This window comes from Echinococcus granulosus, assembly GCF_000524195.1.
Source record: "Echinococcus granulosus chromosome Unknown EG_S00030, whole genome shotgun sequence".
Taxonomy (NCBI): Eukaryota; Metazoa; Platyhelminthes; class Cestoda; order Cyclophyllidea; family Taeniidae; genus Echinococcus; species Echinococcus granulosus.
This window is the reverse complement of record NW_020170410.1, coordinates 370,414-396,457: the sequence shown is the minus strand read 5'-3', so window position 1 is coordinate 396,457 and position 26,044 is coordinate 370,414. Positions and strand designations below refer to the sequence as shown.

Genomic DNA, 26,044 nt, shown 5'->3' with positions numbered 1-26,044 from the left:
GGTAGATTAATAAATGTAGTCCTTCAGTTCGTTTTATCAGAAATAGTCTCTTCTTATTTCTCGCCTAGCATTTCGAAAATTGCTGTCTACAAAACTGGCACTCGAAGTTGATTTGAAAATGTAACCAAATAATGAGAAGATATAGGATTTAGTTTACTTATGATACTATTCGCTGATTGCATCTGCACTGTCTCCTAACCAGCTTCACACAATGCATTATTCGGTAAGTGAGAAAACTCGTGTATTCCTTGCCAAAATAATAACAATGGCTTGAAATAACTTTACTATCTGTTAATCTTCTGTCGAAGAAGTCAAAACACAGTTCCGTGTGCACTAAATTCACAATTTACAGAAACACCGGACATTCAGTTATTTTTGGTGACTAAAAGATCTTCCAGTATGGTTCTAATCTGGCGATACGAAAAGGCTTTCTTAAAACGTACTCTAACACCCGAGTTGAACATTTGAAGCATGACAGCCATAAACTTCGTATTTACCATGTAGGCCACTGACAATCTACTATCGCTCCTGAACCTTTATTCACATGTCACTTTAAGAAGTAACTCTGACACTAGTAAGCACATGATAATAATGAAAAATAAGGCACAAAACAGAATTGAGAGTGTCGCTTGTCTTTTACTACAGTGATTCATTATTCTGATGAGTGGAATACTGTTTTGCCACGAAGCGATAACACATGCGAAGGCTAAAATTCCCATTGGAAAACGAAATGGATTGCAGAACACTGACAGATGAATATAATTAGTAAGGCTTAAAATGGACAGCATTAATAGACCAAAGCCTACCCTTAAAAAAGATACAAAGTGAATCTAAAACAAGAAAAAACCCAGTCTCCTCCATAAATTTAAATCTGATGTCCCAATTCATTCAAATTCCCCCATAAAAAAAGTCCCTTCGCCTACCAATTATGGAAAGACTAATTAAATGCTGGAGACTAATGGGGTTCAAATACGTTAATAAATGAGTAATGAAAGGGGTACCGGACCTGCCTTTGTGTGTGTAAATGTATTTTAATTAAATGGATCAAAAGCATTCATCTGGATGTTCTTTTTGATAGACCTTACATAATGAAATGACAATTAATTATCAAAAACCGCTTCGAGGTCGTGTGTTTTAATGTCTAAGACACAAAAAAAGGTGAGAGCACACGAAGGGTCATATCTGTCCACTTAAAATGATAAATGACGGTGAGAATCGCCCTTATTGGCGTTAGCGTTGAGCAAGTGCTAAATCGCTTTCAAACTGCACATTTTTATGCTTTTGGGAATTTGGGTAATGTGTGCCGAACGGCTTTTTTAGAGCTTCACTGTCTCCAGGAACAAAAGTGAAAATAGGTTTGCTAACACTAATTCCACGGGGAAATGAATAAATAATTACACACTGGATGCCAAACCACAGTTAATGGTTGATTGGAAAGAAATTAGGAATTTCTTGAGATGATGTAGATAAGAAGCACAGTGAGCCACCAATAAATATTCGTGGATCGAGTTAGAAAAAAGAACAGATAATGTTTTCAAAAATGCGTGGACGCAGACTGAAAATATCGAAGCAGAAGAGGAGCCTTATTCCTATTGAAATAAAAAAATTATTAACAGTGCCCTGAAGAGTGGAAAATAGCTGGCAATGTGATAGCTGCAGCTCTATTTCCTTGATCAAAATAAAAGTCATGTTAATGTATTGTGTTTGAAGTTCAGCAAAGAGGCCAATTAATTACATTCAACAAATATTTTATCGTAAAATCACACTAGGGAGATGTGCCCTTTGGGAATGAGAATTGATTCAAACGAACCTACTTTTCATGTCTTGCTTTTCCGCTTTGTGTGTTTAAGCGATCCAAGCCTTTACTCATTGTGGGAGAAATAGACCAAATCGACAGATTTTAATGCATAAAGCGACTGATATTTGACTCAGTGGGTCTAAGGTCTGGTCAAAAATAAGGACATCGTGATACTTACCCCTCTTACTAAAGAACTGGAAGATGAATCTTTTCATTTCCATGAAACCCAGACGAATTATCGCAGCCTTAGTATTCTCTCCATAGCCCAGGCCTTCGCCCAACCCAGCACCAATGGCGACAATATTTTTAAGGGCACCGCACAATTCTGCGCCTATCTCGTCAGAGATCACGGAAATGCGAAAGTATGGTGTCTAAAAAAGACAGGAAACAGTCTAGCCTACTTAAACAATACTAGTAGCATGGCCATCTATCAACACAATATAAGCATCCTTAACCGCAATTATTTTTGTATGCACGTAAACAAGCACAAAATCCTAAGAATGATCAGTGCAATAGACCTGTTTACAGCTCACATAATAAGCGGGGCCTTTGTTCAAAGTATAAATCGTAAAAAATTACCTGTCTCAGCTAGTAGCGATGAGGCCCCGAGGAGGAGCGAATAAGAAACAGTAATATCCCAAAAGGCACTTAAATTGGGACATTTACTCCGATTGCAGCCTCCAGTTCACTATTTACGTTAGTTTCAGCTTAAATCTTTCGCATAGCTAATTTAAATTATCAAGTTGGCATGTTTTTTATTAATTGCATCACCACTACCCCACAAACTCCATTCTTGACTATTTTGAACCACTTACATCAATTAAGTTTCAATCTAATAACAAGATTCTTAATCTATTCATTCATAATACCACAAAAGTGGATCTGGGAAACAATTTACCAGACGACTAAAGACAAATATATGTGAAATCATGATAATGCGCCTTCACATGAGAGTATGAGACTATTAACGGACACCAGCGTGAAATTGTTGAGAAATAAACTCACAAGCGCATTACTCCAATCGCAAATTACTCAGAGTTATTATTATTTGTTTTTGTGCTGCTTTGCCTCCTATGTCCAGCTTTAAGTTCTGATATCCCTGTTTAAATTATTGTTGCCTAACCGTGCCCATCACACTGCGTTTGCAGTGTGGACACATGCACGTACAATACGACCACGTGTGCAGTTTAGATGTGCCCTCGATCCAGGCAACCGGTCAAGACGCCCAAGCCCATGGATGACCTGGGCACCCTAACACAGTTAGATCAAGGCCATGATTTAGCCAGGCTCGCATATAGGTCGAAAACGACTCTAGAAGATCAATCACCAAATAGGCGTACAGTTGATAAGGGCGTGTTCCTTCAGAAAAACTTAACCTTCTATCCTCAGAAGATAACAAACCTCGAAGAGTTCTTTCAGTTCCAGTCCCCGTGACCGATCTAAAGATCCAACTGTAGATTCGCAGAACTTCTCCTGGGCCACTTCCGAAGCCAAATTCGCACCCATCATAACTGCACAGGGGATATTAAGCGTTTCTCGAATAAGGTCTGTCAACAGGCTCACTCCCACACCAGGCACTCTGTTTAAACCCTTGAAGAGGGGAAAATGGATAAAGAAGAGCAGATTAGACTACTCATTTCTGACACTTTATTAAAGAGGAGGAAAAAGGGCATAGCATCAAACGCCTTTGCCGCTACTTTGAAGTACGCATGTGGACGCACATACAAGGCAATTTGAATTGATGACCCTAAGGAGGAACCAATCAGGCGTGCAGCGGCCAACAAGGAACGCGCTAGTACATACATACCACATAGATGGTAGGACAGAATGCACCCAAAAGCATACTTTGTCGAGTTTTGCAAACAATAAGGAATCGTATAATCGCAAGCACACACACCCGCTTGCATACCCATTAGCCGTTTATAACTAAGTTAATTTTTTGGAAAGAAATGCGAATTTGAGTGAGAGTATCTCATTACAGGTAGTGGCAAAGAAAAGGCTCTCGAGGCTAAAAAATGAGCAAGGTTTTGCAACAGCTAACCATTGTTTTGAGCAAGAAAAGGATGGATAATGTAGGAGGGTGACAATCTGCAAGAGTAGTTCTGAACAAAAATTTGATTTATGAGGTGAACCTTAGCTTGACATTACCCTACTTCAATAACTCAAATAAATACATTTAGGGAAAATCCTTTAAACAATATTGATTTCGCGCAGAATGGCTCCTTTGAAGCATATGGTCAACAAAACCTGGGTATCAAATTTTTAGAAAGCCCAAAATCATCCAGCTGCAGATGCATATGACGGCACGGTAAGGAGGTTATTCAAATTAAAGTGCAACACAGATTTTTACGTGGTCACAAAGCCTGACTTTACCCTAAGTTTACGGATAGCGATGAACGGGTAATGTTAGCCAACTAAACCCATACTAAGAATGGCACGAGTTAAAATTATCGGAAGTCTTTTAACTTACGTTTTACGAAATCAAATGGTTTTGTCTGTGCAAAAGAAAGGCAAAGGGGTAGCAATTGGCAACAAAATAAAAATGCCAGATGAGAACTCGAATAATAAGTAAGATGAGGGGAAACTGTCGCAACGTGGTCAAACAACAATAAGCTACTTGTAGCATCGATAATAAAGGTGAAATTTCACAATAAGCCCTGAAGAGGATTTGGGACGCCGTGAAACAAAATTAGAGGGCATAAATCTTACAAAAGTGTCAATACCACTAAAATACGATGCTGTTCCGTGGTCTACAACTTTCAGTCAGTCATTCGATCGACGAATAACTGCTTATCAAAAAAAAATTAAAGCAATTCGAGGTACCAAGACGAATAGATGAGCAGGTGTGAATTATTTGCTCGAGTGGTCAGTAGAGTTCTCCTAGATGTACTTACTTTAATCAACGAACAGCCATAGCATCCAGGTTTCAGATGTGGTTTCAGTGCCTGGCATACATTTTTGAGGAATTGATGAGGTAGGACAAAGATCAAAACGTCAGCGCCCTGGCAGCAGCTTTCAAGATCAGGCAAAGCAACAACATTCGGTGGAAGCCTTACGCCAGGAAGATATTTCACATTTTCGTGCTCCTTGTTGATCAACTCAGTGAGCTTCTGACCATTGATTATCTCTTCGAAAACCCACATCCGCACCTTTGTAGAAAAGTAATAAACCTTTTTAACAAATACCTGATCTTCGAAAGATTCCATCTGCAAAACATTCCTCCCGACAATCTTTGCTATTGTCGAACCCCAATTGCCGGAACCAACGATTGAGACGCACTTCTTAATGGCCATCCCAAAAGCAAGCCAACACAATAGCAACTAACTAGGCATCTGAAAAATCGCGACAAGTGTTAAGTACTGTAAACAAATTTGGTGTAAATACTGTTATTATATTGATCCAGTCTAAGACATTATTTTAGCAAATTTCAACTAAAACTGCTTACTTTAATTTAGGAATGTTTTGTGAGCTCCAAAATAAACAAAACTAAGTGCTTTGCATTTTTGTGTGATCCATAGACACCGTCTAGATAAATCATAGCTAAGTATTGCAAATCTTCTGCTTTTGAACTATCGATATGTCAAAATAGAAAGTGTATATGTTTATTAACTCAAGTTGAAGTCCAGGAAACCCTGCATTTATGCATCGGTATTTACCTTATCAAATATTTTACCATTTAGCCTCAGCACTACCTAGATTTAATGTACTGATTTGTATGTTTACCAATGGCAAAACTACTTTGCGCTTGACATTGGAATTCACAATCTTAGGAACAGGGTATCTACTCCTCCATTCCCCGTACTGACGCATTATTTTCGCTTCTGAACACTCTAGTTCCGAATGCCGCACTACCACCCTAAATGCAGAATGCTAATTCCATTGCCGTGTAGCTCCTCAATCCTCTTCGGAGCCGTAATGTGCCATACCAGTAGGGGTAAATGTGCATCACGACCAGACAAAATGGCTAGGAGGGCATTCACGCGACAACAAAGCCATCGCCGTGACATGATACAACCTACTGAAGGTAAGGAGGCTACCCAGTTGGACACACAGAGAGAGTATCAAGTCGCCGCGTCGGAGACAATGCTCAAGTCCATTCCAACCAGATTATGCGTTCTCAGCGCCCATCCATCAGGTGTGGTAAAGGCACCTTTTAGGGCACATAACCTGTATATTTGGGGTTTTTACGATAAGAGGTGTTTCTCTTTGAGCGTCTCCAAACTCTTGAAACACATGTTTTCTCAACACAGATAAAATGAAAGAAACAATGCACTACTGTGTCCTATAAAAGAGGGGGAGTGAAATAGTTTATGGAATAATAGGTCGTTGTTGACTTATACAAAATCCACAAAAGGAGAGGAGGCAGATCAGCTGGACAACTTTATGTTCCCTCCCTCAAACTCGTCCAATATGTTGATGTACAAGTGACGCCGCGCCACCGGCCTTTGATTTCGTTTCACGACGTCCACCACCTCGCCCACAGCTTCATCCAACTCTGTCACCTGTTCTCGTGAAGTCTGCGTCTCTACAGAAACCAGAGTGCGTCCCGAGGTGTAGCTTGGGTTGTACGAGGGTTGTAGAGGTCGGGGGGTACCAGTACATGCCTCCTGTGGGCTGTTGGGAAAAGTGCAAGAGCGCTGTATGGCCCCACTGCTCCCGGCTGAGTAAAGACTCGTACCCATGATTGGATGGTTTGAAGGTCGTCCATTACCACCACTACCACTGCTGCTTGGTGGCGAGGGGGAAGTCATAGACGTACAAGAGTTATCAAAGTAGAAGGTGGAGGTGGTGCTGGGATGGGCAGAGGGAGAGGGTATCGGCATGGCGGCATGGAGAAGGCTCCACGAAGACTCATTGGTGGTCGCAGTTAGACGAGAATTCGTGGTCGTCTGAACAATGCATTTGTTCGGCGGCTGCACTACTGTCTCACTGGTGTACAGAGGACCTGGCTCGCTGGAAGTCTAGGCAAAGTGGAAAACATAGGTGTTGGGAATCGTTTCATAAAAGTAGCGCGATCTTCCCATTCTCCCAAAAGCATCCCCTTGGCCTCAATTCCTTGCCCTCCCGACAAATAGGTATTCCCTTTACCTTAGTTGCCAATCACAGTGATCCATGGATCGCATTTGTCTTCAATGTCACCAGTTCTGGAACAGGGTCCGAGTTTATATCATAAATGTTTTTGTTGCATTACGATTAGATTCTTCCAATGAGATCGACGAAAATCACTGCAAAGCAATGAGGAATATTGCTCAACGTTTCAGAGTTAGGCACAAATCCCATAATATGAAAAGAGGACAGTTAGCAGGCAGTAGGCACTCGAAAGGGCGTATGCTCAATCCCAGACATTTGGCAGATAATAGTAGATACCTCCAGTTTCATGGATTTAGGACCCAGTTTTCCTGTGTTTGGGGCGTCGTTGAGAGGATCTTGAACAACTAGGCTGAATCCCTCCTAACTGCCGTCAGATTCTTTACATCTGAACGCAAAAAGCTTCATTCATTTGGGAATCTAACACAGACTATGAAAAAGACATGCCATTTCAGTTACTCTACCTATCAACTACAAAGATTCTGGTTCAGTCTTATACAGCGCCAAATACGTCAAGACGAGCAATCGTTCTGTATCAGAAATACTTCCGCGGCCATAAGATACCACCAAAATCTTACAGTTTGTCCAACAAGACTAGAGCATCATCACCTAAAGGTGAGAAGGATCAATGAAGATCATTGCGAATTGTCTCATGGTTTTTCCGTTTAATCATTAAAATTGGTCTTCATCTTCAGAACTAAATCAAACTACTCACATTTAAAGTGCTCGATAGAGTCTGGCTTGAATCTTCGTGCTGCTTGATGTGAAAATGACCGGGTCGATGATGTCGATGAAGGGCCGTTTTCTGTTCCACCAACTGAGCTGATTTTGCTTTAGCCGTGAATACTGGAGTCTCCGGCTTCAGAGCACCTACTCCGTTTTCCTCTGCTTTCTCACACCGATTACTGGTGGATTGCTCATCGTCCGGTGGGGTAGATTTGGCCAGGGAAAGGGCTGAGACACTGGAAGCCAGCTCCAGGCCGATGCTCTGTTGACTACTTGGTCGTTCGGCGTCTCTGGCGTGCCATTCTTTTGTATCAATGATAGTTAAATGGGTCACCGAAGCCAGGATTGCACGAAGGCCTTTGAGCGGTTGGTCCAACTTCTAGAATAGATTAGGAGAGTCCATCATGCGTTTCCTTGTAAGTAATGCACGCATCCACTGATGCTAAAGATGTACAGAAAAGGATTGTCTAGATGTTGCCCCCATCTTCGTCCTACAATCTGGATATCTGACGCACCATGGTGCTTATTGAGGTGGGGGTCATTCAGAAACGATCTGCACATCTATAGCTCTTATCATATCATCCATCTCTCCCAATTGCATTTTACTTTTTTAAGACGTTTACGCCCTTGAAATGTCTTGAAGCGTATGTATTTGAGGCAGCGGCTAAAATTTTACCGACAGTTCAGAGGGAAACAGTACCAAATTGGACCGTCAGAGTAATAAACACAAAGTGGCTGAGAAGATGGCCTAATTTGCTATGCTAGATGCAAACAAAGTCGCGCACAAGAATCCTATCCAGAGGTCAATCCTAAAGACTGACCCCGATGTTAATTAAAAGGCTAAGAAATTAGCCCAGATGGGAGGCTGAGAAGCATCTCATCAGCAAAGGAGTAAAGCGAATCGGAATCGAGATATGAAGGCCCAAAATGGAATTCGCACCCTAAGCATCTTGAAGCTCCGAATGTGTTCTGAATAACCCTAATGCAACTCGTAAGATATTTTGCTAATACTGAAAAGAGAAGACAGTATCAAACAAAACCATAGTAATTTCATGAACTGTCTCAACACTCCTGCTGGCACAAGAACAGATGCAAATGGGTAATAATTGAATGACACAGAGGAACGACCACGAGACCTCTGCACTTACAACTGATTCAAATTTGTTTTGCTTCCGCATTCCCAAGTGTCAGCTCATATCGTCCTTTTGCGAATAACTATGTTATTTTCAAAAAGTAACTTAAATTTCACTGAAAAAAACCTACATCAAGAGGAATTATCCCAAAAGCCGCCTGTAGCTGAGCATGACAGTGGGCCAAAGAGGAGGCCAAATTGAGCTGCTCCAACTCCAGAGAATGTCCCGTGGACGTAAGCTGTCTTGGAATGCCAAAAATTGCCTGATGGCAAACATAGACATCGGATTGGATGTCTTGCAATTCCGTCAGCCACTGACGACGCAGGAGTTCATCGTGCGAATCGCTGGGAGCAGCAGATGTCATATGGGCGGCAGAAACAGCAGCAGATGCCTTTGTGAAATCGGTGCGTGAAATTGGACGATGACAATTGCTTTCCAGCATTATGGAGGACTGAAGCGGGAAGCGAAAATACCGCGTGTTAGGCGGGTGACCCTCTCCTATACATCTGGAAGGTCACGCAGCGCAAAATAACGATAAAGGTCGGAATGGTCGAAGAATGTTCAGACAAGCACTTACACATTGGCTGCAAAAGGTAGACGCGGACGTAGGACCCAGACTAACACTAGCCGCGCCGCTGACCACCTCAGCTGCGGGATGTTTCAGCACCGTGAGCACATCGACCAGTTGGGCAACATGGAGTGCGGAGACGATACTGGTGCTCTCGACGCTGTCGTTGTGTTGCAAACTGGGCTCCGACAAACGCCACAACAATGTTCGCATCGTTGGCATCTCCTCCGCGACAAAGCGATTGAGAAAGTCCATGTGTAACTCTTTCACGTCACCGAAGAGGGTAAAGTTTGCCAAGTTTAGGATTGTCTTAGCCACCTAAAGGCAAAAAAAGATACATCTAATGTCTAAGCTTTCGCTGCCAGAGTCAACGTTATCGTTTCAAGCCAGGAAGGTTGAGGAGGAGCATTTGATTTGTTTTAAATCTAAATTGTGCTTCCAGCTCTGCAACAGTCGATTTCTAGGTCACCAAAGTCACTAACTAACCCAAATTTATAATCATAGAGTTAGATTCGGGTGGATTACTTACTCACCAGGGTGAAAGCCCTAACCGCTCGCGTATCTTCTGTAAAACTCTCAGCCAATCCAAAAAGTGACGGCGATAAAATTGCCGGGCAGACGAACCGCAGAAAGACACATGCCGAGATGACGTGCTCAAACAGCACTCCATTTTCAGTCTGTGAAGATTTTAATCCACCACAGCTACCACTAGTCGGCATCATCGCCTCTCGTATGGCCGAGAATGTAATTCGTAGTTCGCTATAAAAATAAGGGTTAAATTAGATAATGCAAATTAGGAGCATGTAAAGTGAAATGGAAAGAGGGGTCTACTTGGGAAACGCGGAGATGGTGGCCTGAATTCGTCCCCAGACATCCCTGACAAGCCGCAGCAGATTTGCCTGATTGCGAAGTAGCTGACGCGAATTAGTGACTTTGTCCGGATCCACCTCAAAATCTACGCCCGTTCGGTAGTTTGCGGCGGACATGTCATCTGGGGAAGGTCGCCGTGTGGATGTCTGCAGTCGACTGAGGGAGTTGCGCTTCTCCTTCGCACTGACGGGCATCTCAACTGAGGTTTGGAGGAGGACGGAGGTCACAAATTCGCTCAGCGTAGCTTTCAGGTAGGCGCCGCCCACCTGTTTGAGGTAGAGCTCGATGGCTTTGGTTGCGAGGCTGTTGCTTCGGAGAACCATGTTTGGATTGTCTTAATCAAAAAGGAGATCAAAGTAAAACAATCGTGAAACATCCTTTACCTATAGCTCTCCATATTTAATGCTTCAGACAACGGATACTTTGTGAATTCAATTTAGTAGAAATCCTGGGAGTAAGGAAGGGCCGAAATTTTCGGTTAATCTTTACGTTCTTATCACTATTCCTTGACATGAATTCTGTCAGATTAAACTAAGTCAAAGCAGTCCAGTCAGGGCATTCAAAGCTGAGGTAGTGAAGTGTCAGCCAACTTCCTAGATTTTCTATCCGAATTTCATATCTCTTCCTTTGTCAAAAACTCTAGACTAATAGGGAAAGCAGAAAAAATCGGGCAGCTAATTATCACAAGTCTAAATAACTGACTTCAAGTTTCTATACCAGTGGTCCCTAACCGTTGAGCGAAGGCTTTTAAGAAGTTCCTCCAACTGAAGAAATAAAAAGCAATTGACTAAGCCAATTCAATAATTTTAATTCCTCGACTTTTAAAATTGGTCAAAGTAAGTACAAGTATCTCAATTTTGTAAAGTGGAATACATGCAACTCATTGAACTGATTATTTGTTAAATTTCTGTGGCATCGGTTTCTGCACAAACATTTTCACGTCAAGGTTATGGAACCATGAGAAAAAAAGGCCAAATTAAATGACTAGTCGTCCCGGATCAACAAATACGAACAAAATTCTAGAAAGGCAATAAAATTCTGGCTTGAAGCATTGTTTCACCTTGTTCTTGCACTTCTGAGAGCACCAAAGCAGCCAAAAAGGCGGGCACCTCGCTCCTCAACTGCAGCATCGCCAGCAGCGACTTCGCCAATGCCGCCTTCGACTTCACCGATAACCAAGGCTCCAGTCGCCTCAGAAGTAATGTGCAAGCTGTGGGACTAGACAGTGCTCGTAACAGACTACTATACCCACACACCGGTAGCACTGTAAGTTTTTCCAACCGTGCGGTGAGACGCAGGCGCGGTGGAATGCGAGTGACTTGGGCAAGAGCCTTGCGCGACAGTCGAAGACCCGACTGGCTATTTCGTTTGATGTTGGCGGGGCGATGGGAGGCGCCGTTGAAGGAAGTGGAGGAGGGGGTAGTAGTAGCAGCCATAGAAACTGCATGGAGGGTGGATTCGGCGTAGGAGCAACGCTTGAGTGAGGCATCGAGGGAACTGGTGTACCAGGCTTCTGAGTCCACCAAGCCAGTTATGTCGGTTGAGGGAATGATGAATTTGGCTTAAGAGGAGAGGAAGAGCTCGTAAATCTTGGAATCCCGGGATTTTCCGCAAAACTGGGCATCAAGAATGCCTCATTTGTACGGATCAGCACCATTTACACCGATGCTAAGTGACGATCTGGTTGTGAATAATCACATTGTTTATGTAAGTCAGCAGTGCTTATCCTCTAACCTGAAGATATATTTTTGGTGTTTTTCATTAGTTGTGAGCCGTTACATGTGTGATTACGATCTCAAGCTATAACAGGCAGTTTCGTTCGATTGTACACGTGGAAGGTAGCAACAGCGTCACCTTTTCAACAGTCACGCAGAGGTAACAATACTGCCTTAATAGCAGAATCATCATTGCTGTAGGTAGTAGGAATTTTATGCTCCGCAGATGCAGAATCCATGCGTTTTGACCTACCCTACTTCCGGCCAGAAAGGCTAAGATTTTATGTCTGTCGCAGCTGTCAACAACTGTCGCCTTTATGGAAGAATAATCAGTACATAACAACGTGATACATTTACACGCATTAAATATACTTATTCGTCTGAAGTACAATGGAGAAGAAATAGCCACTTAAGCTAATTGCCAGGTAAATCTAAAAGGTTATTCAAAAAAGAGTAGCATTATAAAAGCAGGAAGATAAGCCCTCATCCCAACCCACCGTGTTCCCCCGATTATATTCCCCACTATAATGGCAATCACCATCTACTGCTATTACACAATCACCTGTCGCATGGATAGTTTGAAAATAGGAGTGGAATTTAGATGGAGGTGGCTGGGATCAGGTTCTATCTTGACTTCCAGAGACAACGCGTTGAATGTGGAAATTGCAGATTGTATTCCCTTTGGGAAGGGAGTAGACCATGGATCGTGGTGGTGACTATTTCAACTACTTTCTGCAATTAATTAAATGTTTTATAAAAGCATGGAAAACTGGTCCGATCAACCTAGAGCCAAACTGAATACAAATGGGTTTTATTTTGGCACTTGTGAACGTTCATTAGCATCATCAAATAAAAGTTTTTGTTCATTAATATTTTTCAAATTTCGTAATTGTTGGCTTTCCACTATGGCTTCTTCCGTGGAACGATTTTACGCACCGGAGACGTTGCGGAACATAGGCAAACGAACGAACGTCATAAAGTAGCTGGTAATCAACACACAAAACACCAGTGTATAATTTACTAAGCTACATAACTTGAAACGCGCTCCCGACCGAGCCAACGGCGTAAACCTTTTAAAACAAGTCAGAAAATTGGAAAGCTAGATATCCGACCACATTTCGCAAGCCCAAGTTTCAAGTAATGGAAGTATCTACACCAACTAATCCCACCTCAATGAGTCGAGCCCACACGAAAACACCATCAAATCAATTTACCAATTAGTAAGAGATCCGCTGGAATCTTCTTGTTCGATGAACCTATGGAACGTCTCCTCTTTCTACTGCGTAAATCATCTACTCCTCCAGAGGTTTCTGCAGACAAGGAGACCTCACTTTCCATAGAGGCGAGGGAATAAGAATGATTGGGTATCGATATTCGGTAGGTCGACGACCGCTCCGCATCATTTACAACACCGGTACGGGGAAGTGAGACTCTTCGATTCTTCATCTTCTCCACGGCAAGGCATGGCATAAACATCCAAAGGAGAACGCGAATATCAGAGAAGGGAGGTAGGTGACTAAAAGAGACATTCTACTTACTAAATATTTAGTAGAATAGATGTGCGTACATACATTCAAGTAATGGGTGGACAAAATGCGAACCTGAATTCAAAGTCCTCCGACCACGTCAGTGAATCTACCATTGTTTTGGTGGGGGTCTGCGCATAGAGCGCACCGTCTAGATAAATCTCACAGAAGTACCTGGAACAAATGGATGATAAAAAAGACATAAGTCCCATTTGTTTGCATGCTTGAATTTAAATGAGAAAACTTACTCATTTCCAGCTGGGACACCTTTGATCTCTTGGAGACAGAGGTGGAGATTACTTTCCATTCGCTTTTCAAAGCACAGATTGGGATTTGCGACACACTGAAACCTAAAAGTTAGGGATTTAGGACAGTGAGAAGGTGCATACTACTCGCACCGGTCTTAAGTAGGAATAGTACGTCAATCACAGGAGAGCTTTGGTGACAGAACAGCAAACACGATGTGTGAATGAATTAATATTTGACTTTTGTTGTTGACCATCAGTTCCAGTACAAAATTGGTGGGACATATTGACAGACTTCCATAATGTGAGTCTAATTTAAACAAATTAGTGGGAAATGTTCTTTGCTCTACCTAACACATTGATGCTGGATCAACACATGAGTGACTTTATTGTTGCTAATATCTCTAGCACTTTTGGCAAAAAATTTGACTGCAACTCGCAAAATATGGCAAGTACTGTGCAAAAAATTGTGATCGACTTTTGGAGACATTCAATGCAGACAAAACTATCTCTCGTTTAGATCGAAAGCCGTGTCAGTAGCGTGCACACCAATGCATTTGTGCATGTGAGAGAACGCAGAGGGTATTATTATGCAAAACCACCGCCAACGCCATCTACTACATTAACATACGCGTTTGTGAGCAAGTAGACTTGCAAAGAGAGAATAGAAAACCAAGCGTAAATAAACGCACCTGTTTGCCTGCCTGTTTCCCTACACGTCTGCTGTGGTTATTTGAGTACTTTTGCCAGCAGGAACCATTATGGGGGTACCAAATGTCCACCAATTGATCATAAAGGTGTTAGTCAGGCTCGGATATGACTCATCAAGGGCATATTAACTCAAATAGGAGGTCTGAGGGCCTGTGATAGGTGTACAGAGACTGTGAGGGACAAAAATGGAATGACCCGTAACAGAAAGAACTGGACATGCTACGTACAGGGAAGCGATGTGGAGGGCTTCGCAGTGACGCTGGAGGCAAGCCTGCTCTTGTCAGCATACGTGACTCGCTAATGAACTTGCCCCATCCATTTTGACAACGGGAACAAGCACATCCCCCCTCCCCTAGTCCTGGACACACTTAGGCCAAAGTAATTTGAGAAAGGTGTTGCAAGTAACGATGGAAAATTAACCCACTGGGATATGGAACAGTGCATACACTTGTGAAAACGAAGATCTGCAACTAATTACAGGGGAATAACCCAACAAGAAGCATATTGAAAAGTTAATAATTCATGAACAACTTCAGGAGTTTATACTGTTAAATATCCATGAATGATAAGCTCGTTATTCAGTATATCCGGCTCCCATATCGGGCATAGCTAGTCCTGGTACCTCGTGAAAGAACACCATCATTCCTACTTCAAGCACCCGTTTTGACCTTTCAGTGTCTTTAGAGTAAAAAATTTATCCAAGCTGTGAATCGTACGTACGTTTCGATGTAGGTGCAGGTCAAAACAGTGCATATCAAGCCACCGCAACGGTTAGAGAAGATCCATTTTGTTGGCGTTTAAACCTAGAGGCGGATTTACTTTACGAACAAATAGAGGGGAAGCAAAATGGACATGCCCACATTTCAAATTATGTCATAGCATGAAATGGAGTGTACAAGTAATCAACCCACAGAAAATGAGTCATGTGCAATAGAGAGGGTGGGGAGAAGGATAAGAGCCACACCCGGCTCCGGCTACCATCAGTGTCTACACCGCCCACAAGACAAAAAGGCGAATGAGGAAGGGAGGGAAACGCCCCACTGTGGCGTAATCAACTGGCCAGCGTGCGCAACGGAGCACTGGACGTTTAACGAGGCCAAGAGAATACACTAACAGCGTACAGTCGGGCTGTGTAGCAGCCAGTTGCCCTTACTGTCGTTGGCCAAACCAATCAGTTGCAGTGCTGGCTCTAACTCCCTCTGCATTTCTAGTCACTTTAATGGGCGGTGGTACTTTACAGTACTTAGGATAAAGTTCATAAAAACACTCACACAAGCACACATACACGGCTTGGATAACCGACGGTGAGGGTTAAACGAAAACATTTTGGTAACTCTTGATACGGCAAAAAACAGCCAAAAGGTCTATTCGGGATTCAAGTACTTTCTTACAGCCTTAGTGGGGCAAATTCGAATATAGCGTCTTATGATAACCAGAATGCCGGCTTTTTTATTTGTGACGTTACCCTACTAAGAAAGCCAGATCCGAAAATAACTGCGGTGGAGTAAAATTTCAGATAGACCAGTAGTTATAGCAAAGAGAGGAAATGAAGCCTGGTTTTAGACGATGCGGTTGGTCATGCATTGGATGGGGGTTTTAATTACCTCTATTACCTCCACATCGCTCCCAATGACCTTGATCATGCCGACGTTAATGTGGCCTTTCAGCCCTTCTGGATCACCAAAACAAAATTAATTATGTATCCTTAGGTCCTTTTTGGAGCCAAATTATATGTTCCACTTCAACTCATCTTACAAGCACGATAATTATGCGTGGAGAGCATTCCGCTTCAAAGTGCGTAAAACTTAACATCGTATCGATGCGAACACCTTTACAAGCTCAAGAGTCATACCAACCACTCGAGACTGAAAACACGGAAATGAGTCTACATAACATGCCCTGACTAATGATGACAAGCGATTGCTCAATTCCCATTTAAAAATAAATTATTTCTAGTTAAGATTGAAAATGGACATAGAAGTAGAAAGTGATTCAAGACTCATAGACTTGGGTCAATCAAGCGCTGCAGATCGACTTAAAAAGAAAAAAGAAATTCGAAAAGGGGAATAGAACACAATACTGTCCGATTGAGCACAATGGGTGATTCAGAGAATGGAAACAAAAGACAAATCTAAATAATATTCATTATGTTTATTTTGCCTAACAAAACCCCCATCTGTGGCACCGTCTTGGCAAAACCGTATCTTCGATCCGCAAGAGAAAACTTACTTATTCAACCAGTAATTTTTCTCCTCAACTGAACGACAAGTATAGATGCGATGTACAGAGTGAGGCGCCTGACTGTCCTCACTTGCCTGCTTGCTCAACCGCCTTCTCTCGGGCGCCGGGCGTCGAAGACATACCGCCGAGGCATCATCATCGTCGTCGTCGTCATCGTCCATGGAGTTGATGGATCGGTAGCGCTCCTGAGCCCACCGACGAGTCAGCGAGGTCACTCGCTCCTGTCTGTGATCTTCGAGGCCATTGATAGACCGTGTAGATGATTTCACCGGAGGGAAGAAGGTTGAAACCTCGAATGACAGGTGTTAAATAGTGAGCGATAAGAGGATGTAGCATCATTAACCATCCTTTATTTACCAGCATGATCTTTAACCATTCGGAAGGATAATTACGTACTCTTTGAATGAATGAAGACCCATTAACTAGTGTGACTCATGGCTAATAAATTTTGGATCCATAGAAGCACTGGGTCCGGAGACGCAGCACTACAGCATCACTAACAATTTAAGGAGGCGCTAAAAGGCGGAGGCTAATTACCATAAGTGTGATTCAATTTGCAAAGAGACAATGCAGTCCAACAGTTAAAAGAGTGTACATTTTTGTTACCTCAAAACAATTCTTCTCGTTCTGTTGAACAATGCTATCATGGAGCGAGGTGACAGAGAATTTCAGCTCCGACTTTTGCCGCCCCAGAGAATCCACAAGGCTTTGAACCACATTGATAGCAGCTGTATCGTTGGAGAGATTGGCAGTAGGTGGGCTAAAGTAGAAACAGCAACAAATTTAGCCAAATAGTTGAGGGGAGGGGAGATGGAACTTTACCCGATTTTATGGCTACGAGGAGGAGAACTGAGGTGAGGGTAATAAAATAATTCACCCCCGACTTCAACAACTTCTGTGGCCGGGAGCTTTCTCTCTACGTGAGTGATTCAACGTAAATGGCAGCAGTGTGTGCGTCAAGGCCATTCAAAGCTAGACCCTTCATGGCGGCGTGGGAAGCAGCACCGGCTCCATCCGGCTTCGATACAGCCTTGAAGCACAGATCGCTTTGAACTTGTTTGGTTACTAACACTAGCGCCAACTGAATGAAGGTAGATACCACCATTTCTACTCCAATTTCTTTAATAAAACCTAGTCGTTACACTCAATATCGATGTGAAAATGAGAAGTTTAGCAGACCTTTGAGTCACAGAAATAACCGAATTTCAGAACAACTCTTTTGGCTTCTGGAATGGTCAAGTCGATTAAACGCTTCAATAGTGGCTTTGATATGCAATTGCCACTGCCTTCATAACTGCCTTCACATTTATAATCGCAGCTTGAACCTTCAACATCGATCATTACCAAGATTTAGACCAGCCACAAGAAAGCCAAACACCTCCGCAGTACCTCCACGAAAGAACACGAAACAGAGAGTACCACAAGGCAACTGGATTAGTTAGTGCGGCTTTTGTAAATAATTAAGTAAGCCTAAATCGTGCGGCAATAAATTTGAATAACCATAAAAAGGTTTCGCAACCCACTTTAGTCGTTGAAATAATCACCATCACAACCTAAAATTCACGCCCTTCCCAAGAGGATATAATCTGCGAGTGCCACTTCTATCCACCACTTTGTCGCTGAGAGTCAAGAGAAACCTTGATCCTAGCCACCTCCGTGTCTATTTCACTATCCACTCGATAAGTGGGGACACGAAAGGTGAGGATGAAAAAATATGAAATACAAGATGCTGCATTGCGTCCATGTAGGAGTAACAAGTGAACTTCCCCGTGTCATATTCACTAGTTCTGGCCGTTTTTCAAGAGGTTTAATTGCACCACATCCTATCGAGTTTAAACCAGTGACTCGGAGAAGTTCGAGCCACATCAAGTCTAAATGACATTCAGGAGGATGCGTAATGACAGGGAGGTGGTGGTAGTAGGATGCACAATTAAGGGTAGCATATCCGAAAGACTGACGCATATCCACCCACCCTTTGCAAGGCATGCATACAAACATCCACAAGTTACAACATGTCAAGTGCTGCGAGGTCTGCAGAGATTGTACCACCTTTTTGGTCTCCTAATAATTAGGACTGTTAAGCTGTTTTCGAGACAATTCCAAGTCAAAATACGCTATAGCCGCCGGGGGGTACTGACTCCGAAAATCAAAAGTTCTCAATAGATCCGGATATTCCTCACTTGTCTACCCTATTTTCAGTGTGATAAATGGAAGATAACAGCGTTGGCGCCAATGATATTAACAAATCTCATCGAAGAAGGACTTCAACAACTACACAATAATGTTAAGAATGACCTTAAGTTAGCTGAATACCCCTCCCTTGTGTATTCGAGGAAGCGACCTCACTCCAATACGCTTAAAGCTACTTGGCGGGATTTTCGGCGACGGGTTCGGCGCAGACGACGAAATTGTGTAAGACCATTTCAAATAGACTTTCAGAGCCCAATTGGGGCCGAACTTTAAATTAGGTAGAAATTACAACCAAAAGTCGGTCATCAAAACACCCCACGATACACGGACTCAGTAAACACTGGATTTGGTGACTGCATTTCACTGTTCCTGCGCATGATACAAGGAAGAATACCAATAATAATAATAATAATAATAATAATAATAAAGTCAGATTCAAAAGCGTATATATGAACTCACCAGTCCCGTTTAACCCTGAGAGTAGCTTTATCGCGTATCCCGTTGCCTTGTTTTGAAAACAGGCTCTAAAAAGGCATAAACAAAGCCCATCCTAGCAGACAACTAGATAATAAATACATGCCCTAATGACGATTTCATATGGTGGATATGCTGTTCGCTAAACTGTCAATTTATGACAATGATGTGTAGCTGTCACCGCCGCATAGGCGCCAAACAAATCTGCAAAACTGGGAGTAAACCAAAACAGCTTTAAAGGGTGTAGCTTCGTATACCACCACGAATCAATAGAGCAAACTGAAAACGCAGAAAGTAGAGCATGCTTCTGGGCTTTTCGCTTATCTTTCCCCGGAAATCGTCCTAGGTGTTTTACCGCAGTTTGCAAAAAAGGGAGGCCTTCCTTGTTTAAACAACAGAAAAGCAGAGTGGAAAGTCCACTGCTCTTTCACATTTGCCAAAGCCAGCCCCAAAAAATGGACGTATTGGGAGCAAATTAACTCGGAAAGGAGTAACTTTCATTAACAGGAGCAAAACCGCAGTTGACTCACTGAAACACATGGATCTGCCTTCTTCATTACTCATTTAATGGGGCATTGTGAATCATGGCTATACACCGGTCTAGCGAAAATTCCACTTTCTACAACAACTTTCCCCATTCTAGGTGGGAACATCATGGAAAGGGTGAAAGACGCAGTCCCTTTTCCAACGTGGTCAATAAGGGCGTTAATGTTACTTCTTCCCTATTTCTACCTTACAACGCCCTGTTCTAATGTTAGGTGAAACATGAGAGGAGGGATCAGGTCTTCCCATCCCTTTCATCCTTTAAGCAAGGATGGAAGCTGCTTTGGAAATTTGCCGTTAGTTCAGTTTCCACTATGAATCGACCAAAAAGTAAATAAAAATTATGCTCTACGAAACAAATTTTACACATTGTAAATTCGGTTAAATAACGTCCCTCAAAATCCTATCTCAGGATAAATTCAGCGTACGAATTATCCCACTGATTTAGAAGGGGCCACAAAAAGTGTTATTGATGATTTGATCCAATTCCCGATACATCATTCCAGTGTTATATGAAACTCCAGAGGAGATCAGACACAGGATGAAGTGCAACTCACAAATAGACGCCCCCGACTACCAGTCTTGCCCTGGCGTTGGGGAGTTGACATGTCAATATCAAGGGTGGTAGCGCGACGCTTCACGAATTCGGGATCTCGGGTGATCGTCTCCTCAGTGGCATGAGTGATTGACTGAGCACGGATTATATTTTCGACGGTGGGCCACGTTCCTTTGACCGCGTGGGCTGAGAGGTACACGGAGGGCTGAGATGTAGCAGTTACCAGGCCGGATCGGTTGCTAACCTCTGTTTTTTCATCTACAAACACATGCACACGCAAAGAGAGTGAAAAAGTAGATTTCAGTAGCCAATGACGCATGAAGTGATCGTCTATTGGAGGATGCTGACGTGTATGCAGATTCGTGTACCTGGGTGCATTAGTGAGCTTAAAGAGGATAGAGTTGAAAAGTCGTAGATGGAGGTAGAAGATACCGTTACAGCCAGTCAGACGTCAACTTTTCACCCGTCTAAGCAGTGAAATGGAGGGGGGGGGGGGGAGTGAGCCATGACCTTATCCATAACCATGGGGATGACTCAACCACCCAGGCTAATTAAAGCCCTAAAATCCGTTAAAATGGTGGTTATATTGAGGGTAAAAAGCAGACTATTCCACAAATGTATTCACCAAGGCCAGGTATAAAATTACGCTACCCTTGAAACAAACTTTAGGGTCTTATTCCCCTTCCCCCATAAAATAGTTATTCCCTGAAGTGAATGCTTAAGAAGCGGAAAGTTAATCAAGAAATTAGGAGCAGCGTTACACGGAGGTGTATCAAACTAGTAAGGAGCCTACATAACTACACCTTGGTCTACTTGGTGCAAATAAGAAAAGGAGTAATTCGTATGGTCGGCTTATTTCGCCACTGAATATTCCTTAAGTGTGATTTTTCAACTAGGTGATTTGCTGGCAGGGGACTAGAACCATCGAAAACGGGTAAAATTCGTCATATTTTTCAGTCAAATCGGTTTGGTTGCCTTGACAGCTGTTTCCACCAAAGTCGTTGAATGTTATCTATTGACATTACAACAGCTGCTACTTCTAGGAAGAGGTTCAGTGATTTGGGAACATCCACGGATCAACAAAGACTACTTGACAGGCTGCAGATGCTGTAAATAATGAGTGGTTAAACAGAGCGGGTGATTTTGCTACTTTCCTTGCTCGCACTTCCTTGAAGAGGCGTCACCACTCAAGTTATTTTGGGACAAGTTTCTGCACTTCCAAACTAATGAATACAAAAATAATTACCAATCTACAAGCAAAAAAAGAAGTAATTACACCATGATTCTAAAACCGAACCAATCCGGAGCAGATTGTAACCCTCCTGCTCTGCTACCCGAACCAACCTATTTCCCTATTGTTCAAGCGCAGGAATAGCTTTTTAACTTGTTGGCCATTAGGTCGACGACAAAGCAACAAAACACGACCATCGTTAGGGAAAGGAAGAGCGTTTAAACAAAGCAAAAAAGTGGAGTTGCTTTGCCACTGCTCACACCGAGCTATTTCGGCGGCCGCGACAGAGCGAATAAATTACTCGTGTGGGCATGAGACGCGACCGACCTGCTCTCTAAGCATGCCTCTGTTTACCCGGGAAAACGTTACAGACATCCCCATTTCTATAGGAAAAAGAAAGAAACGCAGGATCCACCGCAAACAATCAGGTTTGATTAAGTGCAAAGATTTCTAATGCAATTAAGGCGCATAAAATTGGTGGAAAAAGTTGATACGCGACGTCTCATTTGTCAAAGCTTTTCCAGGTAAGTCAAAAATCTCAAAACACCGATAGTCAAAGTTGCCGGGAAAAAATGCGCACACACACACGAAGTGGTAAACGAACCGAAGCACATGGGCGTGGATACCAAATGGGGGAAGATTGGGGTCAGATGCTGAAAATGAAGTGAAGGGAACAACAAAACAGAATTCCACGTTCTAATTAAACACACACACGGACAGTTGGTTGAGGAAACACACTCAAAGGCAAATGAGTGTCTGACACCAACAAAAAAACCATTTGGTGTGCCATAACACACATCCACTCATCGCGAAGGCGAATAGGCATTTAAAAAACCCACAACTTTCATCAAAACTGGTGTTTAGTTTGGAAAAAATAATGTTAAAGCAGAACTGGAGTTAAACTCACCCTCAAATCCGACAAAAATAACACCTAGAAGCCCTACCCCCGTTTACAAACGTTGAGATAGAAATGGTGAGAACTGCAGTGCCGATGGTTTTTTGAGGTTATGTACTGCGCCTCATTTATATTCATGCCTCGAGCTGGCGAATTTCATTCGGCAGCTCTTGAAGAGGACACGTTAGTTCACTTTTTTTCTCAAATGCTGCGCTCCCCATCGGCGCTTCGCCATACCTTTGTAAAATGCATCTGCTAGTAATCCTTTTTCAGCAAAGCGCGTAAACAGTAGGTCTAAACTTCTCTGGTAGGGCTAGATTAATCAGTACCATTTCTTTGCATAAGACAACTTGGAACATTAGGAAGTACCGGTAACGAAGCGCATGTAGTCGATTATGGAAGTGGGGTTTCAAATTTCAAGGCATTAGCCGAATTTTACGGCCTCTACCGCACCCGCTCTCGCGAATAGAGGACACGGAAATGGTCTTAAAAGCACATATTGCCTGGGGATAGCTTGGGTGAGAGAGCAAATGATTCTCCTGCATGTGCCTACCCTTTTCGCACGAAAAAAAGAAATAAACAAAAGAAGCTAAACACTCTTTAGTGGCTGCAGATCCTACGTGAGAGCCAAGGCGAGATCATTTGCATCCACGTAGGCAGGCCTTTGGAAATTTAGCAATTAACAATGGCTGCGTCAGGCATATTCAATTCATCACCAGACACTAAAGTAGATTCATACCATCTATTTGTGCTGCATTTTTTTTTCCGGGCACAATCCTCCTGTCCTCATTTCGAGTTCTTGCCATTGGGAGAAAAGTAATTGCTTACAACTAGGCTGAGATTCCCACCGGCTAGGGGAGAGAGAGAGAGAGAGCGAATGAGGCGCATATGCAGACTTCAGCAAAATGTCAATTAGGGTGGAACAATCAACTCTCTTATTAGGCCTATTCAGGCTCATTTTCACTCTCGTCCACTGATAGACCGCCGTAAACTATTAAAAAAGGGATATTTTTTACAAATGCAACTGCAATAACCATGGTGACGACATTCGAGGCGCGCATGCGTACATTTCCAGTGGGTTGTGAGTTTTACATTTACACAGGTAGCGATTTCACACGCAAAACCTATACCACCTGAAAATGCTGTACACAGTGGGTTATAATCATGGCTGTTTCCGAATATCTAGTTTTCACTAAATTAAAGGGGCCAAGAAATGCACTACAAGCAACAAAATGAGAGCAAAGTGTCGATAAGGCTAGTCAAATCGAACCATGACTAAGAACAAAAACCCAAATCCTTTGAAGACACTGAAAGCGATAACGCAATAACTATGGAGTGTAAAAGTTCTGTGCAGTGCCTAAATCAAAATACGATGGAAGTCAGGAATCACGTCATTAAGACGACTAAATATGGGTGGTGAAGTAGTTATGAGGGTTGTCATTTTTAAGTCGGCGGAGGTTAGGCGACTTCAGTTTCAATGACAGTCAAAATTCATTTTAATGTACGAACTACAAGGGAATGAGGATTGATATCTATGCGTGCATATTACCCTGCTGAAGGATAATGCATACAGAAGTCTGAATACTAGAACAACTCAAACAAACTGAGGTGAACAGACAACTGAGGACTACAAATGTTGCATAAACAAACTGTTTTTATCATGCAAATTAAGAAAAGCACCAGAATGTATGAGAAGCTATCCTACCTGGAGAAATCTGTTGGGAGAGCACTCTCCTCTTCTCCAATTCCTCGCCTTTCCACAATTTTGTGCCTTTTTGTGCTACTGACGACAAGATTGGCATCGCCAGCCCGACAGAACCGCATACCACTGCTCTCGCTCAATGCATGCATCTCACCATCCCCTCCCACAGAGGATTGTTCAATCCCCTAATAACCAATTAGTGAACGGCAGTGTGTTTATTGGTCACCTGTGAACCAATAGGTAGCAGGCAGGTGAACGTGACTCATGGCGGACACATGCGGACATGTCAACGGACGTGGGTGCTAGGACGGAAGCAGGTGTGCCCGCTTGGAACCGCGTGAATTATATTCTACATGTTTGTTGGTCATCGGAGCTGGTGTAGGTGACCCTCATGTAAGGTTTTATGGCCTATTCCATTAACTGAACATCCTCAAACAAAATAGCTAAGTAGCCCGTAAGTCGGGGCAGATCGTTTCGATTTTGGCCTAAAATTAACGATAACCAACTGTCCAATCGCAATATTCTATAAAAAAGTGCCGCCAAACCTCTGTATTCGAGAGAAAATTAGCATGAAATGTAGTATAATATTCCAATCGTGCAAGAAATATGACCAGACAATCGACGAAAGAGGAAGATGGAGCTTTAGATAATTTGGTGAATGAACGAATGAATGAATGATAGTAGCAATTGGAAAAGACAATTTCTTGAACTGGCCAATGAACACACCATGAAGAGGATTTTTGTGCAAAATAGCTTAGCCCATTTTCTGGATTTGAAAGCTTTTTTTCCGTTCCAACAGAATAATTTATTTTAAGCCCTTTCCTGTTCCACGTTGCATGAGGTTAGAACGTGGATGTTTATCTTGATTGTGCACGGCAATGAGTGACTTCTTAGGTCTGTGCTGCGGCTACGCCACCTGCTCTTCGGTCTTCTAGTCTTTTAACCTGCCGTTATAATGTTATTTACGGGCTTGATTATTCAACTGGATGTTTATGGACACTCCATCCACAACAGGCATGGTGATGTTAGTTGCATGGATGGCTTGTGCAATTGACAAACTGAACTTTTAGGTCGGGTCATCACTTCCGACCAATGCAGTGCTTTTAAAATGGTGTCAAAGTTACCCAAACGAAGTAGTTTGCGCTTTAGGAAACGCTAACCTATAAGTAGAGATGTAGCAAGATCTTAAGTAGTTATTTTGATTGGAGTGAAGGCGATTTATTCGACAGGAAGAGGAAGTAACGGTGTCGCATTCAATTCTGGCAGATGTTCACAAAAGACATCTTGTGCAACGATACGGCCATGGAGACAAGCAGATTTGCCATTAGAGTTATTCAGTCCATTCCCTGATGTTCACATCTGGACCCAGTGTTGGAAATGCGTGACATGTCTTAAGCTGTTTTATGAAAAACCTCAACACCTAATCATATCATATTCAGATTCGTCGAGTTGGGTTTGAGTTCGAGAATGTGACAAGGGCACCCTACAAAACTTAGCGGTAGAGCATTAAAACGTCGAGGTTGTGGTGATAGATTTTTCTGAGACCCTACTCGTTTCTATCCTGATATTTCAGGGCAATAAGAAACACTTTATGAGTGCAAGACGGGCTACAGAAACTGGGAGATTTAACTAATTAACTTGTGCAGTTGTGTGCTTAAACGACTTTGGGTGAAACCATTTAGGTCAGACGATGCAACACGAACACATAAACACAAATTGACGCTAGGGTGAAAATTCAGTCAACCATGAATTTTACTGTAAAGACGTCAATGCATAAAATTGAATCCTAGCAATTGTAAGTCTTATTTATGCTCACTATCTCATCAATAATA

General features: G+C 42.6%; 2 protein-coding genes across 2 annotated transcripts in view; both read right to left on the bottom strand. All coding sequences in view use genetic code 11, as the record gives it.

Moving 5' to 3' along the window:
- Positions 1-5,091, bottom strand: part of EGR_04665 (Glycerol-3-phosphate dehydrogenase [NAD+], cytoplasmic) — a gene marked incomplete at both ends in the record, with an annotated part of 11,736 nt that extends 6,645 nt beyond the window's left edge. The window contains 4 exons of the mRNA XM_024493914.1: positions 1,977-2,169; positions 3,200-3,388; positions 4,693-4,947; positions 4,984-5,091. Coding sequence (XP_024351667.1) covers positions 1,977-2,169; positions 3,200-3,388; positions 4,693-4,947; positions 4,984-5,091 — 745 coding nt within the window. The remainder of the gene's footprint in view (positions 1-1,976; positions 2,170-3,199; positions 3,389-4,692; positions 4,948-4,983) is intronic.
- Positions 5,092-6,165: 1,074 nt separating this feature from the next.
- EGR_04664 (Ras GTPase-activating protein gap-2) lies at positions 6,166-24,312 on the bottom strand (the record flags this gene model as incomplete). The annotated part of the gene is made up of 15 exons (XM_024493913.1): positions 6,166-6,759; positions 7,602-7,991; positions 8,876-9,196; positions 9,323-9,631; positions 9,847-10,072; positions 10,145-10,517; positions 11,244-11,744; positions 13,113-13,414; positions 13,500-13,598; positions 13,673-13,774; positions 16,610-16,911; positions 17,228-17,381; positions 19,271-19,335; positions 20,386-20,642; positions 24,216-24,312. 15 exons carry the CDS (start codon positions 24,310-24,312, stop codon positions 6,166-6,168), a joined length of 4,092 nt encoding a protein of 1,363 aa, XP_024351666.1.
- Between the last annotated feature and the right edge of the window lie 1,732 nt (positions 24,313-26,044).